The sequence below is a fragment of the Ovis canadensis genome, chromosome 15 (genome assembly GCF_042477335.2).
Source record: "Ovis canadensis isolate MfBH-ARS-UI-01 breed Bighorn chromosome 15, ARS-UI_OviCan_v2, whole genome shotgun sequence".
NCBI lineage: Eukaryota > Metazoa > Chordata > Mammalia > Artiodactyla > Bovidae > Ovis > Ovis canadensis.
The window spans coordinates 64,249,688-64,270,237 of NC_091259.1; the positions used below are offsets into that span (position 1 = coordinate 64,249,688).

The 20,550-nt window shown below is 37.5% G+C and overlaps 1 protein-coding gene across 1 annotated transcript in view; it reads left to right on the forward strand.

Annotated features, from left to right (window-relative positions):
• The window catches only part of ANO3 (anoctamin 3), a 460,052-nt gene that overhangs the window by 341,086 nt on the left and 98,416 nt on the right, over positions 1–20,550 (forward strand). The window contains exons 8-12 of the mRNA XM_069553832.1: positions 6,653–6,784; positions 7,343–7,449; positions 9,566–9,621; positions 13,519–13,640; positions 17,874–18,008. Coding sequence (XP_069409933.1) covers positions 6,653–6,784; positions 7,343–7,449; positions 9,566–9,621; positions 13,519–13,640; positions 17,874–18,008 — 552 coding nt within the window. The remainder of the gene's footprint in view (positions 1–6,652; positions 6,785–7,342; positions 7,450–9,565; positions 9,622–13,518; positions 13,641–17,873; positions 18,009–20,550) is intronic.

The following is a 20,550-nucleotide window of genomic DNA, read 5'->3' on the forward strand; positions in this document are numbered from 1 at the left end:
ATAGAATTATAAAATCCAATTTGTAGACATTTGGAAAGAGGGAAGCAAAAGTCAGACGTGTGCATTTAGATGGCACTGTGCTTTCCCTTTTCTAATGTGGGAGAAATGTTTTGTGCATGGGTAATTTGGCCAACAAACATTAGGGGATAAACAGGTACAGGCAGTTATCCAGGCTTTGAAGATCATTGTTTCTCCAGGCAGATCGCTAGAAAATGTGTATAAAAATACAGTTCAAGCATTGCTGCTATCTATAATTAGTTTACAAAGCACGTTAATACTGAATTATCAAAGCAGTTTCAAAACAACCCTTTAGGGAGGCAGAACAAAGCATAACCAGTTTTGCAGATCAGGGAAAAGGAATGATTTCATTATCACTCCTTTTCACCAACCCTGCACCTCATGCCCTAACGTTTACAGCTGGTGTGCTCTGACAAGTTCTTTGACCCTTTAATCGAGATTTCTTTTCAAGTTCTCTTGAATTCTGTGCTTTGCACTGATTTTAGCAAAGAAACTTAAAGCTCTGTTAGAAGTCATCTTCACATTTTGCCATAAAATCTTGAGTTTGCAAAATGGTTACTGTGATAAAGGTTTGGTTCAATTTCAGATCAGTCACTCAGTTGTGTGCGACTCTTTGCGATCGTATGGACTGCAGCATGCCAGGCTTCCCTGTCCATCACCAACTGCCAGAGCTTATTCAGACTCATCTCCACTGAGTCACTGATACCATCCAACCATCTCATCCTCCGTCGTCCCCTTCTCCTCCCACCTTCAATCTTTCCTACCGATCAGGGTCTTTAAATGAGTCAGTTCTTCAACATCAGGGGGCCAAAGTATTAGAGTTTCAGCTTCAGCATCAGTCCTTCCAATGAACGCTCAGGACTGATCTCCTTTAGGATGGACTGGTTGGATTTCCTTGCAGTCCAAGGGACTCTCAAGAGTCTTCTCCAACACCACAGTTCAAAAGCATCAATTCTTCAGCACTCAGCTTTCTTTATAGTCCAACTCTCATTTCCATACATGACTACTGGAAAAAGCAAAACTTTGACTAAATGGACCTTTGTTGGCAAAGTAATATCTCTGCTTTATAATATGCTGTCTAGTTTGGTCATAACTTTTCTTCCAAGGAGTAAGCATCTTTTAATTTGGTGGCTGCAGTTACCATCTGCTGTGATTTTGGAGCCCCCTAAAATAAAGTCTCTCACTGTTTCCACTGTTTCTCCATCTATTTGCCATGACGAGATGCCATCATCTTAGTTTCTGAATGTTGAGTTTTAAGCCAATTTTTTCACTCTCCTCTTTCATCAAGAGGCTCTTTAGTTCTTTGCTTTCTGCCATAAAGGTGGTATCATTGGCATATGTGAGGTTACTGATATTTCTCATGGCAGTCTTGATACCAGCTTGTGCTTCATCGAGCCTGGCATTTTGCATGATGTAATCTACATATAAGTTAAATAGACAAAGTGACAATATATAGCCTTGATGTACTCCTTTCCCGATTTGGAACTAGTATGTTTTTCCATGTCCAGTTCTAACTGTTGCTTGTTGACCTGTATACAGATTCCTCAGGAGGCAGGTCAGGTGGTCTGGTATTCCCATCTCTTTAAGAATTTTCCACAGTTTGTTGTAATCCACACAGCCAAAGGCTTTGGTATAGTCAATAAAGCAGAAGGTTTTTCTGGAACTCTCTTGTTTTTTCCATAATCCAACAGATGCTGGCAATTTGACCTCTGGTTCCTCTGCTTTTTCTAAATCCAGTTTGAACATCTGGGATTTCATGGTTCGTGTACTGTTGAAGCCTGGCTTGGATAATTTTGAGCATTATTTGCTAGTGGGTGTGTGACATGACTGCAATTGTGCAGTAGTTCGAGCATTCCTTGTCATTGCCTTTCTTTGGGATTGGAATGAAAACTGACCTTTTCCAGTCCTGTGGCCACTGCTGAGTTTTCCAAATTTGCTGGCATATTGAGTGCAACAGTTTCACAGCATCATCTTTTAAGATTTGAAATAGCTCGACTGGAATTACATCACCTTTCCTAGCTTTGTTCATAGTGATACTTCCGAAAGCCCACTTGACTTTGCATTCCAGGATGACTGGCTCTAGGTGAGTGATCACACCATCATGATTATCTGGTTTGGTAGAGTGTCGATAATACAGTAGATTGCATTGATGGCCTGGGGGTGGTTGTGTTGGTTGTAGAAGTAGCAGTGATATTCCTTTTCCTTATTAATGTCATAAATTTTATTGAGTCTTCACTTTGCACTGTAGGGTCAGGCTTTACCTATTTAGTTATCAGGATATCCCTTCATTTAAGAGATGAGAAAACAATGAGAATCAAAGAAATTAACTAATAAGCTAGATCTTTGCATCATGTGATTCAGATCCAACCGTGACTGCATTGGACATGTCCTGACACATGGACATCACCAGATAGTCAACACCAAAATTGGATTTGTTATATTTTTGCAGCCAAAGATGGAGAAGCTCTATACAGTCAGCAAAAACAAGACCCAGAGCTGACTGTGGCTCAGATCATGAACTCCTTATTGCCAAATTCAGACTTAAATTGAAGAAAGTGGGGAAAACCACTAGACTATTCAGGTATGAAGTAAATAAAATCAAATATGATTATACAATGGAAGTGAGAAATAGATTTAAGGGACTAGATCTGATAGAGTGCCTGAAGAACTATGGACCGAGTTTCATGACATTGTACAGGAGACAAGAATCAAGACCATCCCCAAGAAAAAAAATGCAAAGTGGCAGTCTGAGGAGGCCTTACAAAGAGCTGTGAAAAGAAGAGAGGCGAAAAGCGAAGGAGAAAAGGAAAGATATACTTATTTGAATGCAGAATTCCAAAGACTAGCAAGGAAAGATAAGAAAGCATTCCTTAGAGATCAGTGCAAAGAAATAGAGGAAAACAATAGAATAGGAAAGACCAGAGATCTCTTCAATAAAATTAGAGATGCCAAGGGAACATTTCATGCAAAGATGGGCTCAATAAAGGACAGAAGTGGTATGGACCTAACAGAAGCAGAAGATATTAAGAAGAGGTGGCAAGAATACACAGAAGACTTGTACAAAAAAGATCTTCACAACCCAGATGATCACGATGGTGTGATGGCTCACCTAGAGCCAGACATCCTGGAATGTGAAGTCAAGTGGGCCTTAGGAAGTATCACTATGAACAAAGCTAGTGGAGGTGATGGAATTCCAGTTGAGCTATTTCAAATCTTAAAAGATGATGCTGTGAAAGTGCTGCACTCAATGTGTCAGCAAATTTGGAAAACTCAGCAGTGGCCACAGGACTAGAAAAGGTCAGTTTTCATTCCAATCCCAAATAAAGGCAATGCCAAAGAATACTCAAACTACCGCACAATTGCACTCTTCTCATATGCTAGTAAAGTGACGCTCAAAATTCTCCCAGCCAGCCTTCAGCAATACGTGAACCATGAACTCCCAGGTAGATGTTCAAGCTAGATTTAGAAAAGGCAGAAGAACCAGAGATCAAATTGCCAACATCTGCTGGATCATCGAAAAAGCAAGAGAGTTCCAGAGAAATATCTATTTCTGCTTTATTAACTATGCCAAAGCCTTTGCCTGTGTGAATCACAATAAACTGAGGAAAATTCTGAAAGAGATGGGAATAACAGACCACCTGACCTGCTTCTTGAGATGTATGCAGGTCAGGAAGCAACAGTCAGAACTGGACATGGAACAACAGATTGGTTCCAAATAGGAAAAAGAGTACATCAAGGTTGTATATTGTCACCCTGCTTATTTAACTTATATGCAGAGTACATAATGAGAAACTCTGGGCTGGAGGAAGCACAAGCTGGAATCAAGATTGCCAGTAGAAATATCAATAACCTCAGATATGCAGATGACACTACCCTTATGGCAGAAAGTGAAGAAGAACTAAAGAGCCTCTTGATGAAAGTGAAAGAGGAGAGTGAAAAAGTTGGCTTAAAGCTCAACATTCAGAAAACTAAGATCATGCCATCCAGTCCCATCACTTCATGGGAAATAGATGGGGAAACAGTGGAAACAGTGGCTGACTTTATTTTTTTGGGCTCCAAAATTACTGGAGATGGTGATTGCAGCCATGAAATTAAAAGACGCTTACTCCTTGGAAGGAAAGTTATGAGCAACCTAGATAGCATATTCAAAAGCAGAGACATTACTTTGCTAACAAAACTCCGTCTAGTCAAGGCTGTGGTTTTTCCAGTAGTCATGTTTGGATGTGAGAGTTGAACTATAAGGAAAGCTGAACACTGAAAAATTGATGCCTTTGAACTGTGATGTTGGAGAAGACTCTTGAGAGTCCCTTGGCCTTCATTGAGATCCAAGCAGCCCATCCTAAAGGAGATCAGTTCTGGGTGTTCATTGGAAGGACTGATGTTGAAACTGAAACTCCAACACTTTGGCCGCTTGATGTGAAGAGCTGTGTCATTGGAAAAGACCCGATGCTGGGAAAGATTGAGGACAGGAGGAGAAGGGGATGACAGAGGATGAGATGGTTGGATAGCATCACTGACTCAATGGACATGGGTTTGGGTAGACTCTGGGAGTTGGTGATGGACAGGGAGGTCTGGCATATGTGATTCATGGGGTTGCAAAGAGTCGGACACAACTGAGTGACTGATCTGAACTGAACTGACTGCATTTCATTATCAGGCATCATTTTTTCCTTCACAGTAAGTGTGTGAAAAGCCTAAACTGATAATAAGATTTATTTTTCTTTAAAAGGTCAATGATGATCTAAAAGTCACTTTATTTCATTTGTCTAAGTTTGTCAGAGATAATAGGCCCTTGAGTCCTGTAGCTTATCAGTGTTTTCTAACTGTCATCAGATGCCTCTTTTATTTGATCCTCCTAGCCACCTAATGAAGTAGGACAGATGGAATTTCTTCCTGTTTTTACAGATGAGGGACCTAAAGCTCAAAGACTGGAAATGTTTGGCTCAGTTTCCATACTGGCAATTTCATCCTCTAGCTTCTATACCATTGTTTTCTTCACTAGGCTGAATTTGAAAAGTTAGAATAATTGCTTTATAATTGCTTCCTCAGTGTTTTTACATGTCTGTGCACAACTGGCTAGAATGTGGTGATATTTTGCGATTTCAGAGACTTTCTTTGTAGTAAGAAGAAACAAAAAAGACTCTTCAGATAATTTTAATGTGTTATTTTAGGCTAGAAAGAAACACTCTTGTCCCTGCAAAACCAAAAAAGATTTGGCATCTAAACGATAACCTCATTTGGCAAAGAAAAGGTCCAAACTCTTTACATGCTAAAGTTTAACATTAAGACTTGACGTTTGTTTCAAATTATGTATGGTATTTTTATAATAATAGACTTTAGTGAAATAATTTCTAAGATACAATCATTGCCTGCAGATTGCTGTACTAAATTTTTAAAAGCTTAAACAGAGTTGGCCAAACAGATATTATAAGACATTGTACTTCTCTAGGAAAATATTCTTTCCTGCCACTTTGACTTACTATTACAGAAGAAGCCAAAATTAGCCAAAGATAGACCTCATAGTGTGTAAATATAGCACATTTTTATAAGTATAACATAGCTGAGTTCATGGATAGCAGGATGAGCACCACAGAAGCTAGTTAGAAATGCAGGGTCTCAGAACTCAAGCCTGTTGAATTAGCATCTGCATTTTAATAAGATATTCAGGTGATTTAACTGTTCATTAAAGTCCTGAAAGTACCACAAAGGCTCCTTGACTCAACTTTGCTGCTAAGTCACTTCAGTCGTGTCCAACTCTGTGTGACCCCATAGACGGCAGCCCACCAGGCTCCCCCATCCCTGGGGTTCTCCAGGCAAGAACACCGGAGTGGGTTGCCATTTCCTCCTCCAATGCATGAAAGTGAAAAGTGAAAGTGAAGTCGTTCAGTCGTGTCCGACCCTTAGTATGGGATTTTCCAGGCAAGAGTACTGGAGTGGGGTGCCATTGCCTTCTCCTGACTCAACTTTACTTGTTGTTAATAATCAAGTTTAAAGTAAAACACCAACTCACAACTGTCTAGCAATGTCAGTATGATTACTTTTATGAGTGAGGAAACCAAGGCAAGAAGTTAAATAACTTGTCCCTACAATGCCCATAATGCAGAGCTGCCTTTGAACACAATTTTTCTTGATTCCAAAACCCTTGCTGGTCCCATAGGACCTGTGGCTCCTAAAACTGAGTGTGTTGAGTATGTTGGAGCCATTTCTTTCTTTTCCGTTTCCGTGTTTGTGGAGCCACATTGCTGTAAAGTGATCTGTAGCCACACACACACACACACACACACACACACACACACATGTATACAAACAACTTTAATAAATAATCTCACTGGTTTTATTCTTTATGCTTTTTCCTACCCCATCATAATACATGATGAGTTTCTAATATTTTTCCACAAGACTTTTCTTATAAGGATAACCTAGTTTCCCTGAAAGAATTTAAATAAATGCAAGATTTGGTTTTTTTTGGAATATATTTTCTTTGTGTGATCACAGAAATAATACATGTATGTGGGTATGAGTGTGGATGTATGTATGTCTTTGGGAAACTCTTTTTCAGAATGGTAGTGAAAGGTAGACATTCATGACTCTGGAATAAAACCTAATTCATTTAAAAAATATGACCTTGTTCCAGGGTGCAAAAATATTTTAGGAGAATCAAAAAATGGATGTCCCAAAACCCAATGGTTCTCGACAAGTCAGCTTTCCCAGACCTGGAGGAGTCAGACTGCTATACTGGCCCCTTCAGCCGTGCACGGATTCACCAGTGAGTTCCCATATCTTTTCTCCCAGCATCTCTTGAAATCACCCTTTTACTCTTTACATAATTGGCTCTCACATTTATTTCATGTAACTCTTTCTGTATTGGGAGAGTAGGACATGAAGGGAAAGGGAGAAAATTGCTTATCGCTAAAGTACTGAAAACAAAATAAGCTAGCTCCTCGCTTGGAAAGTGCAGTATGGGGGAATGACATCAATTGTTAATGTGTTCTATTTGGAACCACATTGCTTAAGGTAGTACAAAATTTATGGGAGGCAAAAGAAAATCTCTTCTTGTTTCATGCTCAACAAGAAATATGAGGATAGCTAGGCTTCCTTATAAACTGAAAGATATTAAAATGAATATTTGATAATGCCCTGTATTATTTATAACTGTAGCCAAATTATTTTCCTTTAAGAAGAGGGTTTCTCTTCTGATTTACTATACTTTACTTGCATTCATTTTAAGGGGAAAATGCATGGATGACTACCCAGGACCTTATAACTGTTGCTGGATTCTGTGGTCTACTTTGAATATTAAAACCAATCCCCTTAATCTTCCCAGCTTCATAATTAACAATAAGGACACCTTCTTCAGCAATGCTACTCGAAGCAGAATAGTGTATCACATGCTGCAGCACACCAAATATGAAAATGGAATATCAAAAGTGGGTAAGAACACTAATTCAAAATGCAACATGGTATTTACTTCTACTAATTACACTCAGAAGTATTTTTTGACTAATGAAGCTTTGCCTTCTTGCATTAGATATGAGGATATAATGCAGTGAACAAATTCTCAACCCTCTTCTTTTCAGCCTTTAATGAAAGAAAACAGAATAAAACAAAGCTTTTTTAAGGGCATATGGCAACAGGTATTGAAATGTGAAGTGTTCAAAAACTTTGGAACCTAGACTTTATTTCTTGAAATGTATTCCAAAGAAAAAAATCTGACTCTTGAATAATGATATATGTAGATATTTGTCCACTGTGGCTTTGTAAACAAAAAATAGAATAGAGTACTCTACTCCAGTAGAGTAATACTGGAGATACTTTGTCCACTAGGTTATATCCACATAATGTATCCATTAAAAATGATGTGATTTGATTCACTCAACTCAAATGTATTCATCATCTATTATACTCTACATATTATAAAAAGTATAAGACATAGACCCTTTACTGATGGAGATTGAGAATTAGTATTAGTTCTCTATTTGTTGACTTTGAAAGATATCTGAAAGCAATTAATTTGAAAAAATTATTACAAAACTATAAGTCTAATATAATTCCATTTCCTAAACACAGATGAAAAAAATCTAGACGATATATGAAATATTTTAGAGATTATCTCTGAAAGGTGAGATTATACCTAACTTTAGCTTTCTAAACATCTGTGTTGTTTGAATGTTTAGCACTGTGCTACAACATGTCTGATGCAACAGAAAATTGAGAAAGTATCACCGGGAAAATTAAGTAAAATTGCAAAGTTTACACAGAGCAAAACAGAAAATAGCAGGTATCAGATGAGCTGGCCATTTGTTAGGGTGAAAAAGATAGCTTAAGAAATAGAGTGTTAGTCACATTCTAAAAACTTTTTAAAATAAAGAGTTGATAGCCAATGGAAACTTGTACTACTATCTACTAATTTGCATCCAAATAGAATGCCACATTAGTAAAATGAACTATGTTTCAAGTCATCCAAAGAGGAATGTTCAGACTTTGGTTCTCTTCTGATTAATAATTAATTTATTATTGAGCAGTCAAAATAATTAATTTAAGCACTAAATCTTTATTAAAAATTTTACAGTTACTCAGATGTTTTCTAAATAAGAAATATAGAGAAATCCAGAATGTAAACTACAAATGTGTCTAAATGATAGCTCTATGTGCTTATGTAGTCTTTAAAGATAAAATTGACATTTAAATGATTCATGCACTTTGTCAAACATGCAATAAACACAGAAAGGTATAAAAATAAAATTTAAAAATTGGCACTGTTACAAAATAGTGCTAAATTTATGTACATACATATATATCTCATAATTAGAATCATCCAATGCTTACAATTTTCTGTCTTTTTCTAAATTACCATTATGTATATTTATCAAGCCCTTAGTATGCCTGAAAACATTATTGTAAATAGCTATAAATACTCTGTTATAAGCATTCATCAAACTGCAGTCATTTATCAAGCCCTAATATAATTGTTTGAACCTTAATAATGAAGCAATTCCCCAATTTTGATGTATAATTATTTCTAATTCTTTACTAATGTAAATGATATTGCAATAAAAATTTCTCTTCAGAAAAGTTTTATCACTATCTAGTCTTCCCCAAACGATATGAGAGAGTCCATTTCACTACAGTCTCATTGTGTCAGAAGAAATTTTAAAGAGTCACATATTGATATTTATTCTCTTTGGGTCAGCATTAAAGAATTAAACACTTCTTGATATGCAATCTCCTTTTGAGACATTTTTTCTTGAGGAATAACCAGTTGTTCCAGGTTCATCTGCCTCCAAATAAGTTGGTATTAAAATGCCCACATTTCATGATATGGCAAAGTGCCATCTGTTAGCACCTTGCAAAGCTCCATTTATTATTGTTATAAGGACACAATTAGACTCTTAGATTTAGTCTCTTTCATAGTGTCACTGTCCTTGTAGGTGGTATGGCTGTGGAAGTCATTTGGGATAATTTATTGATCTGAGTATTATGTATGTTGCTTCAGAGGGAATTCTTCAATTAAACTAACTCAGTTGCTGTTCTATTCTTCTCTTTCCAGGTATCTGTAAACTTATAAACAATGGCTCATATATAGCAGCTTTTCCCCCCCATGAGGTAATTTTAAAGAACAATTTCCATTAAAAAAAAAAAAAGTTTCTCCTGTTCAATGCTTGGTCTCATTTTTTTTTCAGTTAAGTCTAGCTGCCTTATTCCAGGAGGGTTCAATTAAGTGAGTGGCCCTGGCCTTTCTGAGACCCCCATTATAGTCTGTGCCTGTGCACTGGGTCTATATTCCTTCGGCAGTTTGCCCTGTGCCAGGAATCCTAGCCTCGGAGGGAACTTGTGGATGTGACTCAGCCACTCTGACCAGACTGTTCCAGCATAGAGCTCCGGGCTTGACGCAGCTTGGAATTCACACAGCTGTGAAACAGGGCAGATTCTGGTCTGTGCCTACTGCCTTGGGATACCTGAAAGCCCAAGGAAAACCACAACCCCAACCCTACACCCCATTATTTACTTGATTTTCTGCCAGATTATTACCTCTTCCAGTTTTCAGTAGGTCATGTTGTGGTAGACTCTGCCTGTTGAGTCATAAACGACACAAGAATCAGTTTTAAACTCCATCCCCCAACACACACACATAATATTCTTTTTTAAGGCAGTTTTGCATTTTAAAATAAGACAAAGTATTTAGGGTTGTAATGTGTGTATTTCCAAAGCCCAGCAGTCTTCTATTTTTAAAGGCTGAGGACTCAGAACCTAATTGCTATACCAGAGGAATTCACAGTCTAGTATAACTCATAAAAGGTAAAGTGTATTGAGTACTTCCTGTTTGGTACTGAGCTGTTGTTTATATGGACTATCTCATTTAATCCTTGCAAACAACCCTTTGAGATGGGCAATAATATTGACCCTATTTTATAGACAGATAATTGAGTCTGAGAAAAGTTAAGTATTAATGGCCCAGTTTTGAACCTAGGCATCCAGACTTCAATGCTTCTATTCATTATGGTATACCTACTGATATTAGGAATAGAAATAACGATATCAGATAATGTGTTAGAGTGTTTCATACAACAGGTCCTGTAAGTGAATATTCCCATTCACCTGACAGTAACCCTGGAGAGGAGATATTATTTTGCCCTTGCAGAAAGACAGAAACATGGCTCAGAAATTAAAAACCACGTCCAATACAACCCAGTCAGTAAGTGGTAAAGTGTTTGGAGTGTGAGTCCCCACAAGAGCTTCTATAGCACATCATTTGTTTTATCATTTTAAATACTTTGTCTACCTAACTAGTCTGTGTTCTGACAGTTGTGGGTTTTTTTTTTTTTTGACAATTTCTTATGTGAAATTTGGAACCTATTAGGAATAGGTTGGAGAAGAAAATGGCAACCCAATCCAGTATTCTTGCCTGGAGAATCCCAGGGATGGGGGAGCCTGGTGGGCTGCCGTCTATGGGGTCGCACAGATTCGGACACGACTGAAGCGACTTAGCAGCAGCAGCAGGAATATGTTGTAAATAATAGCCATTTTCCCATTTATTCTTGGAATTTTGTAGAAAAACTAATATATGGTACACGTATACAAAATTATGGGTACACATATACAAAATGACAGAGAACAATATTGTTGAAATACAGGCAATGAAAATAAAGCGGCAAGTCAATAAAATGGACTCAGAAATTTCCTATTGATTTTGAGGGCTACTACTTGTAAAAAGAAAAGGAAAGCTTATTTAGAGGAAAATGGAGTCAATGGACTCTGTAATTTGAATAAGGTCACTCACAGTTTTAGACCTCCTTTTTCCTTCATGCAAGAATATTATTAATATCAGTCTTATACTTTTCACTGCAGTTGAGATTTATTTTTTGCTTACAAAAAAGACAATAGCAAGAGGGGAGAAAGAGACATTTCCAGGGAAATTTGGCCACGACCATGAAGAAAGGGAAGGAGAGGAGAATATATATGAGAAAGACTGCCTAAAATACAGGTAGAATTGATAATCCCACCAATTATGAGTAGTGGAGACAGAAGAAAAGTGTGTTGGCTGGATGAGGGGGCTGATCATGGAAAAGGTAGGAATCAGGGAGTGTGCACAGTCCTGTGAAAAGGGATGAAAATGCATGGTTGAGCTGGAGTCTGCACTTTGGTCAGCTTCCTCTTGCAGTGCATCATGTCATTGTCATCCCAGAACTTTGTGGTTCATTGAGATTAATGAGTAGAAGTCAGACAATGATGTACTAGAGATTCTGAAGGTTAGCATCTTAAATCCAGGAAATGCCTACATCTGACCATTGAGGCTGGCAAGGAAAGTCATATATTTTAGAAGGATTATTAGGAATCATTTAAAGAAACCTGAGATTTTGATTTAACTTCCCAGTCTCAGGGCAAGCTATCTTAATGGGTAGGCCAATTTCAAAAGAAAACAAACGTTTCTCAAGCTGATGTCTTAAGCATCTTGATCTTTCCTCCCGTCTCCTTAGCTTCCAATCTTTAAGCACCTTGGGTTCCCTTAGGAAAGGAAACTCTGAGACTGCACACTAACTGTACTTCCGCTTTTACCTGATTAATTAATTTTGTTAGAAGTAAAAGTGAAAAGTGAAAGTAGCTCAGTCGTGTCTGACTCTTTGCGACCCCATGGACTATACAGTCCAGGGAATTCTCTAGGCCAGAACACTGGAATGAGTAGCTGTTTCCTTCTCCAGGGGATCTCCCTAGCCCAGGAATCGAACCCAGGTCTCCAGTACTGCAGGCAGATTCTTTACCAACTGAGCTATCAGGAAAACCCAGAAGTGAGAAAAACAGAGGCAAAATCTATATGAACATCTCATTTCAGCCTTGAGGCACCTGCAGACCATGAATCAGGTGCCATTTTTTCTTCATAGGATCTCACAGCCCTGATTGTCTAGAAGGAGACGTTAGTTTGGCACTGTTCAACTGCCACAGTATAGCAAACATCTATAAAATCAGCTAACAGTGATTTTGTACTTCCGATGTGCCTGACATTTTATAGCTATACACCAAGTGGGTCTTCACAAAACCTCTTCTATACTGATATTCATCAATATTTATTCTTATCCCCACTAAGTGAGGATCTAAGTGAGGTAACTGAAACATAACTTGACTTGCTTTAAATTTTCATCAAACATGTCATAAAAGTAGAATCACACATCAAAGTGAGCAGAGGAACTTCATTAAGTTCTGTGTCTAAGTTTTGATTCAGAAAATAAAATTATTGTATCTATTGTCCTATTTTATTATAGAAGCAGAGCAGTTCAGCCTTCAGGGAACACTTTCTTCTAAAAGATATATTCTATGTTTCTGAAATTGCATATGACAGATTTTTGAGAGGCGATATAAAGAATTTTAAAACACAATTCCATGTTTGGAATATCTTATCTGAAGTAAGTTTTACAAATTCTAGAATTTAAAAACATGGCCAAAACTGGTGACTTATATCTCTTATGCTTTAAACACTTTTAATTAAAATACAGTTGATTTATAATATTATATTAATTTCATGTGTACAGTGTAGTGATTCTTTTAGATAGGGAGCACTTATTCAATGAGCATTTACTCTTTTCATTAGCTTCTATTAATGAAGTAAATATTTTCTGGGACTGGATAGCTTATCAAAGCAGAATAAGACTCAATTTCTGAACTAAAGATTATAGTAATTTCTCTCAATGATGATGAAGACATTGTGTTTATTTAAAGACATTAAGTTTCAAACAAACCTAAAGTCTAATTTAAGTAAAAGGGATTTCATTGGGTTACAAAAGGAATTTAAGAAAAGTTTTAAAGAACTATCAGAATATTTTCAATAAAAGATAGATATATAAAAGCATTTACTGCAACACTCCAGTGATGGGCTTATGTTTACAATCCTGAAGCTTCCAATAAATTTTAAAATTATTCTGTAAGGGAAAAAAAAGCAAAAGCAATTCCTACTAATTCACATTTCACTAAAAGAATGTGTGCCAACTCATTTTATTTCATTTGTTTTAGGGAGCCTATAAGAGTAACCAACCCATCAAAACCCACGGACCTCAGAATAACAGACATCTATTATATGAACGCTGGGCACGCTGGGGAATGTGGTACAAGCATCAGCCCCTGGATTTAATCAGGTAGGTCCTGGGGATAGATCAATAATGGAATACAGATTATGCTGTTTTCTCAGCATTGTCTTAGATTTGGAATAATTTTCTTTACCCACCAAATCATCTGTATTATTCAGGGTTGAACAAGAAAAAAAAAAAAAAAGGCCACTACGCATCTTTTCAAAAAAAGAAACGATTTAGGGAATTAGTTTCTCGAGGGATGGAAAAAGTAAGAACTCAAACAGGAACGTGAGGCATGTTAAACCCAAAATTAACAACAGCAGACAAATGCTAATGACCGTTAATGCTGGAGGAAAAGTGGGATGAAGTGTATTTCAGAGGTTAATACCTGAACCCTTTGGTAGGAGCTTTGCTATTGATGATTAGGACTGTCTGCAGAGATGTGACCTGTTGAGAGTCAAGCCACAGAGAATTATAGGTGGCTCAGTGGTCAAGACTCTGCCTGCCAATGCGGGAGACACTGGAGACACGGTACGATCCCTAGGTTGGGAAGATCCGAGGGAGGAGGGCGTGGCAATCCCTCCAGTATTCTTGCAGGAAAATCCTATGGACAGAAGAACCTGATGGGCTGTAGTCCACCAACTCATAAAGAGTCAGACATGACTGAGCACACACACAATTCACAACAGATTATGGCTGCTCTGGGGAGAGCCCTGAGAATGGCCAGGAGAGGAGAAAAGATACAGGCTCTGACCATCCTTCCACCTCTGAAACTTTCAGTACCTCCTAGTGTGACTTAGCAGCAATTTACAAGGGAACCTGTATGATCTACTTCCCAGTGAAAGGACAGGCAGAAAATAGATCTGAGAACAAACAGAAAGGTGGCCAGCATAACATCTCTGCATATATTTATCTTTCAACGAAGATTTAATGAGTGTCTATTTTATTCCAGGAGGTATAGCCTAGTGAGTAACTGCTCACAACTTGAATTAGTCTTGAAATAGTATTATATTCACAATTTATTTTATTTTGATGGAGGATGATTTGTTCTTATTTTAAAAAATCAGGAAACATATATTAAAGAGACTTACATCCCCAGCTACCTAGAAATATTTATAGGATAAAAATTTTAAAACAGCATCCATATTATAAGATTATACGTGTTGATGAGATGTTCATGAATTATAAATATCAAGAATAACTCAAAACCGTATCAGTCATTGTCCTAATAGGAAACGGATAGACAGAATAAAGGGAGTGTTTGAAATTAATTTAATGAAAGAATTCAATATACAGAAGTATAAATAGGATCAAGAGAGCTGTGAGATGATGATGAAGTGTCTGCGTACTTGTGTGCACGTGTGCTCAGTGGCTCAATCGTGTCCGACTCTTTGTGACTCCATGAAATGCAGCCCACCAGGTTCCTCTGTCCATGGGATTATCCTGGCAAGAATACTGGAGTAGGTTGTGATTTCCTTCTCCAAGGGAATCTTCCCGACCCAGGGACTGAACCTCTGTTTCCTGTGTCTTCTTGCGTTGACAGGCATATTCTTTACCACTGAGCCACCAGAGAATCCCAGGTGAAAAGTGAGGGAGTATCAATTCGTTTTCTTTTTTTATAAACAACCATTTCTAAGCATGTGTTTGTGTTTTGTTTTCATTTTAAGAATGAACTCTAACATTTTAGTAGCTAAAGCCTTTTCAGCCTTTTTTTTCCAAATAAAATATTGAAATCTGGAAAAAAAAATACATTAAAAAAAATGGTCTGCTACAAAACCTGGTTAAGATAGCTGTGTGACTTTTTTCCTAATGTCTTTCAATAGACACTGGAAGGATTTAAGTGTAAAAGCTAAATGAAATAATTCACTCTAAAAAGAGTTCAATTAAACATTTGTTTTTATGATAGAAGTTATTTCAACAGCAGAATCCTATCGTCAAATGAATCGTAACATAGAATGTGCTGTGCTAAATTGCTTCAGTCATGTCCGACTCTTTGTGACACTATGCACTGTAGCCTGCCAGGTTCCTCTGTCCATGGGATTCCCCAGGCAAAAACACTGGAGGGGGTTTCCATTCCCTTCTCCAGAGGATCTTCCCAACCCAGGGATCAAACCTGCATCTTTTAGGTCTCCTGCACTGGCAGGCAGGTTAACGCCACATGGGAAGCCCCATAACATAGGATACCACTATATACAACATAAAAAGAGAGTGACTTCAGTTGAAGTGTGATGGGGTGACACCAACAGTAAGCCCCTGTTCCTCCTTGCCCTGTTGTGGTTTTAAAGAAATTGAATAGAGCTCCTAAGAGATTGTGACTACCCATGTTCTAGATTAAGGATATTTTCATTAGCCTTCTTTGCTTGGAACTAGTTTCTTCTCTTGAAACAGATCTGAAATATGCTATAACTTACGTTAATTGTACTCTTGTCAAATAACATCATTGCTCCTCTTAACCTTCAATAATGTACAATTAAAAATCTTGGTATAATACTCTGGGTATGTAAGGGTTTCTGTCTGTGCAGTCCTCTATAATCATCATCATAAAAATGTTAGTAATATGTGCCAGAACCATACTCCACCCCACAGAACACTTGTTTGAAGGAACAAGTAGCTTTGTTAGAATACCTGCTAATATTATAAGCTTCATTTCAGGGTAGAATACTTCCATTATAAAAGAAATAAATAGACTTTTGATCTATGTCTCCTATTAGAAATCAATGAAAAATGCAAAAAAATTAGATAAATGATGCTCAGTAGAGGATGATTTCATATCTACACTAGATAGAATACACACACATTTTAGTTGGCACAATACAGAGAATGGAGTAGAAAGAGAATGATTTTTGAGAGGGAAGTCTCACTGAAGAAGGAAAAAAATAACAAGAGAATTTTCTTTCCAGTAAGAATTTTTGCCCAGAGAGGTATTCCCAAATGAACTATAAAACACTAATCTCTAAAACTAGTACTGGGACAAAACTGTGTTAAGTAATCATTTTTAGAAGATGGAGACCAAACACCAGTGCAGAATTCAAGAAATTGTCATTTCTTACTGGCACCTTGTAAATTGTGATGGTTAATACTAGCAGTGACATAGTGAAGAGCAACTGAGAAGTTGTTGGAACTGTCTTATTCATCTGCTGTGTCCATATGAAATGTTAACCAAGTGAAGGGAAATAAAATACATTCATTCCCTTTGTTTCATTCAACAAAATACGTCCTGTGGTGGGTGCTAGTGAAACAAGATACAGGTCCATTTCCAAGTAGCTTGTAGTCATAGGGGGAGGGTAAGGAATGGGGGTGTGACAGGTAATTGTCATGAAGTTTCATGGGTTTAGGATACTGAAACGTGGGTGAAGGGAGTGTGGGAGCAAGACCAGGGACATCTAACCCAGGTTTGAAGTGAAGTCAGGGCAGGCTTCCTGGAAGAAGTGATATAAAGGACAAGATAAGTATAAGCCAGATGGGAGAAGAGGGCAAAAGGCAATGGCACCCCACTCCAGTACTCTCACCTGGAAAATCCCATGGACGGAGGAGCCTGGTAGGCTGCAGTCCATGGGGTCGCGAAGAGTCGGACACGACTGAGTGACTTCACTTTCACTTTTCACTTTCATGCATTGGAGAAGGAAATGGCAACCCAATCCGGTATTCTTGCCTGGAGAATCCCAGGGATGGGGAACCTGTTGGGCTGCCGTCTATGGGGTCGCACAGAGTCGGACACGACTGAAGCGACTTAGCCGCAGCAGCAGCAGCAAAGGGAGGAAACAGCCTTAACCAAGAAAAGAGTCATGTGCTCCCGGATCAGCAGAGTTGAATTTTGTTGAGGAAGATGTGTGACAAAATCGTGCAGATTGTGTCTGGCGGGAGGGAATCTGGCCAAGAGTGCAGACGGAGACTGAATTCCAGTCTGCTTTCAGCAACTACCCAGAGGGAGACACTTTTCTAAGTTATGCCAAAGCAGTATGGTTTAGCACAGCTCTGTGTGGGGGAAACAAAAAGGATTCTACTAAGAGGATGAAGAAAAGCAAGAACTGGCTTATGAAAAGCTTTATGAGCCACGTTAAGAAGTTTGCCACAGACATAAATAGATTTTGCAAAATTGCTCCTATAAAGGCAACATTCAAAACAAACTATTATCATCACTGGATTTATTAAGCAAGACTATTATGATATCCCAGATGGAGCTGAGGAGGAACTGAGCCAGAACCTCAACTGTCTATCTGAAAGTCATATTAGGTGTGGCATTAATATTTGTAGTATTCCTTAGGTTGCCATAAGCTAAGAATTTGCTTTCCCACACAGGCTGTACTTTGGTGAGAAGATTGGCTTATACTTTGCTTGGCTGGGGTGGTATACTGGAATGCTGATTCCTGCAGCCATTGTTGGCTTGTGTGTGTTCTTCTATGGAATATTAACAATGAATGCAAGTCAAGTAAGGTAAGCTATTAACAGACTTTCTAAAAAGCTTGGCCTTCTGATTGGATCAAAGCTTTACAATAATGCTGATTAAAAAATAAATGATGGCACTACAATTTGTTTGTTTTTATTTTTGCAGGGGAGAGGCACCATAAAAAGGCCATTCCTATTTTTTATATGCAGATTATCTTGGATAAGTTCTAAGACTGTTTCTCTTTATGTCAAATTTCTCTTTCTAGTATATAATTAATAATAATTCAACAATGCAATAGACCATTCTATGTAATTTAAATTTGCATATAGTCTTTGGTAGTCTGAAATACTCTCTCAATATAATAATTCAAATAATTGCAATAGATACAATTCTTTAAACACTTAAGATATACATAGACCTTCCAAATACACTGTTTCATTTTATACAACTTTCACTACCATCCTTGGAGATGAGTTTTCCTTTTGGCACTTGAGAGAATCTTACATAGCTCAAGATATCTGAACAAAATGTTGTTGCTGTTATTGTTTATTGCTTAGTCATGTCTGACTCTTTTGTGATCCCATGGACTGTAGCCTACCAGGCTCCTCTCTCCATGGGACTTCTCAGGCAAGAATATTGGGGTGGGTTGCCACTTCCTCCTTCAGGGGCTCTTCCTTACCCAGGGATCGAACCTGAGTCTCCCAGTCTCCTGTATTGCAGGTGAATTTGTACCATGTAAATCCTATCCTAAGTGGTCTCCTGTCATGATAACAAAATCACTTTCTATTTTCTTTTTATTCTCTATGTGAATAGAATTTATAAAAGATTTTAGCATCAACTTAAAGTATCAAAATAGTAGTACATAAGATTTTGAGAAATAACAAATGTTTATCAGAATGATGGTTTTTCTGTTAAAGTTTAAATGACTCAACACTTGGATATAGAAACAGTATAAAATTATTCAGGCTTCCCAGGTGGTGCAGTGGTGAAGAGTCTCCCTGCCAATGCAGGAGATGCAAGAGATGTGGGTTCAATTCTTGGATCAGGAAAATCCCAAGGAATAGGAACTGGCAACCCATTCCAGTATTCTTGCCTGGAAAATTCCATGGACAGAGGAGACTGACAGGCTACAGGCCAGAGGGTCACAAAGAGTCAGACACAATTGAGTATACAACACACACAAAGATATTATTCAGCAGAAGTCAGAGTCACTTTGGCATTAAAAAATCCTCTTAATAGTGTGTTCTATTTACTGTGCCAAAGGGATTTCATCAAGTTCAACCTTGTATGCTACAATTCAAAATATGATAAAGCATTTTTTTCTCTCCTTAAAAGCTCAGTACTTTTTTCTCTTTTGGTTCATCTTTTAACCATGGCTGTGCTACTGGGTAGCAATCGTGATAGTTAATGGGACCATAAAATGCATTTCCTTGAATTTTCTTTGTATATTTGTATACATGCACACATACACACATGTACACACTGCATTATATATAATGCAGATCTATTTGTGTAACAATTTTGCCTAAAAACAAAATATTTTCATTGTTTCAGAGTTGAAGCCTATTCCATAACCAAATTTCTTGATTTGGTATCTCAGAATCCCTTTGTTCTTCAGGAAGGCCAAATGATAATTAGCATGAAAACAAGCACCTAATGTTCAAAAGCATTTCTTCTAGTAACAGTCTTATTTCAGAGTTTTGCAAACTCAGCACCAGTCTAGAAGGCAGCATCCTCCTGGATAAACATGCGCCCGCTGAAGACATTCATCCCTCTTTGGATGTCTCTTTATATGCTATTTTTTGCATTTATTGCCTTTACTTTTGGTGTCAAACCTTATAAATCACTGCCAGAACTGATTTCAAGAAACTTACCCCTAAGTTTTCTATCAGTAGTTTCACAGGTTCAGCTCTTAAATTAAATCTTTAATCTATTTGGGGTTAATTTCTATATATGGTGGAAGATAGAGCTGTAGTTTCATTCATTTGTGTGTGGATCCTTCTTTTCCAACACCATTTGTTGAAGATACTGTCCTTTCCTCATTGAGTATGCTTGGCTTTTTGTCAAAAATTGGCCACATATACATGGGTTTATTTATGGTTTCTCTATTGTGTTCCATTGATCTATGTATCTGTCTTTATGCCAGTAATGTGCTGTTATGATTATCATACCTTTATAATATTGTTATCAAAGGTGTGATGCCTCCAGCTTTGTTCTTTCTCAAGATTGCTTTGACTGTTTGGGATTTTTGTGGTTTCATAAAAATGTTAGGGTAGGTTTTTCTGTTTCTGCGAAATTACCAGTGAATTGCTGATAGAGATTGCATTTAATCTGTAGATCTCTTCAGGTAGTATGGACATTAAACAGTGTGAAATTTTCTAATTCAAGAGTACAGAAAATCTTTCCATTTATTTGTATATTCTTTAATTTCCTTTGCCAATGTCTCATAATTTTCAGTGTATAGACCTTTCGCCTCCTTGGTTAAATTTATTCCTAAATGTTTTCTTCTTTTTGATGTAATTTTAAGTGGGCTTTTAAAAAATTTTTCTCTTATTGATAGTTTTTTTGTTAGTATATATAAACATAACT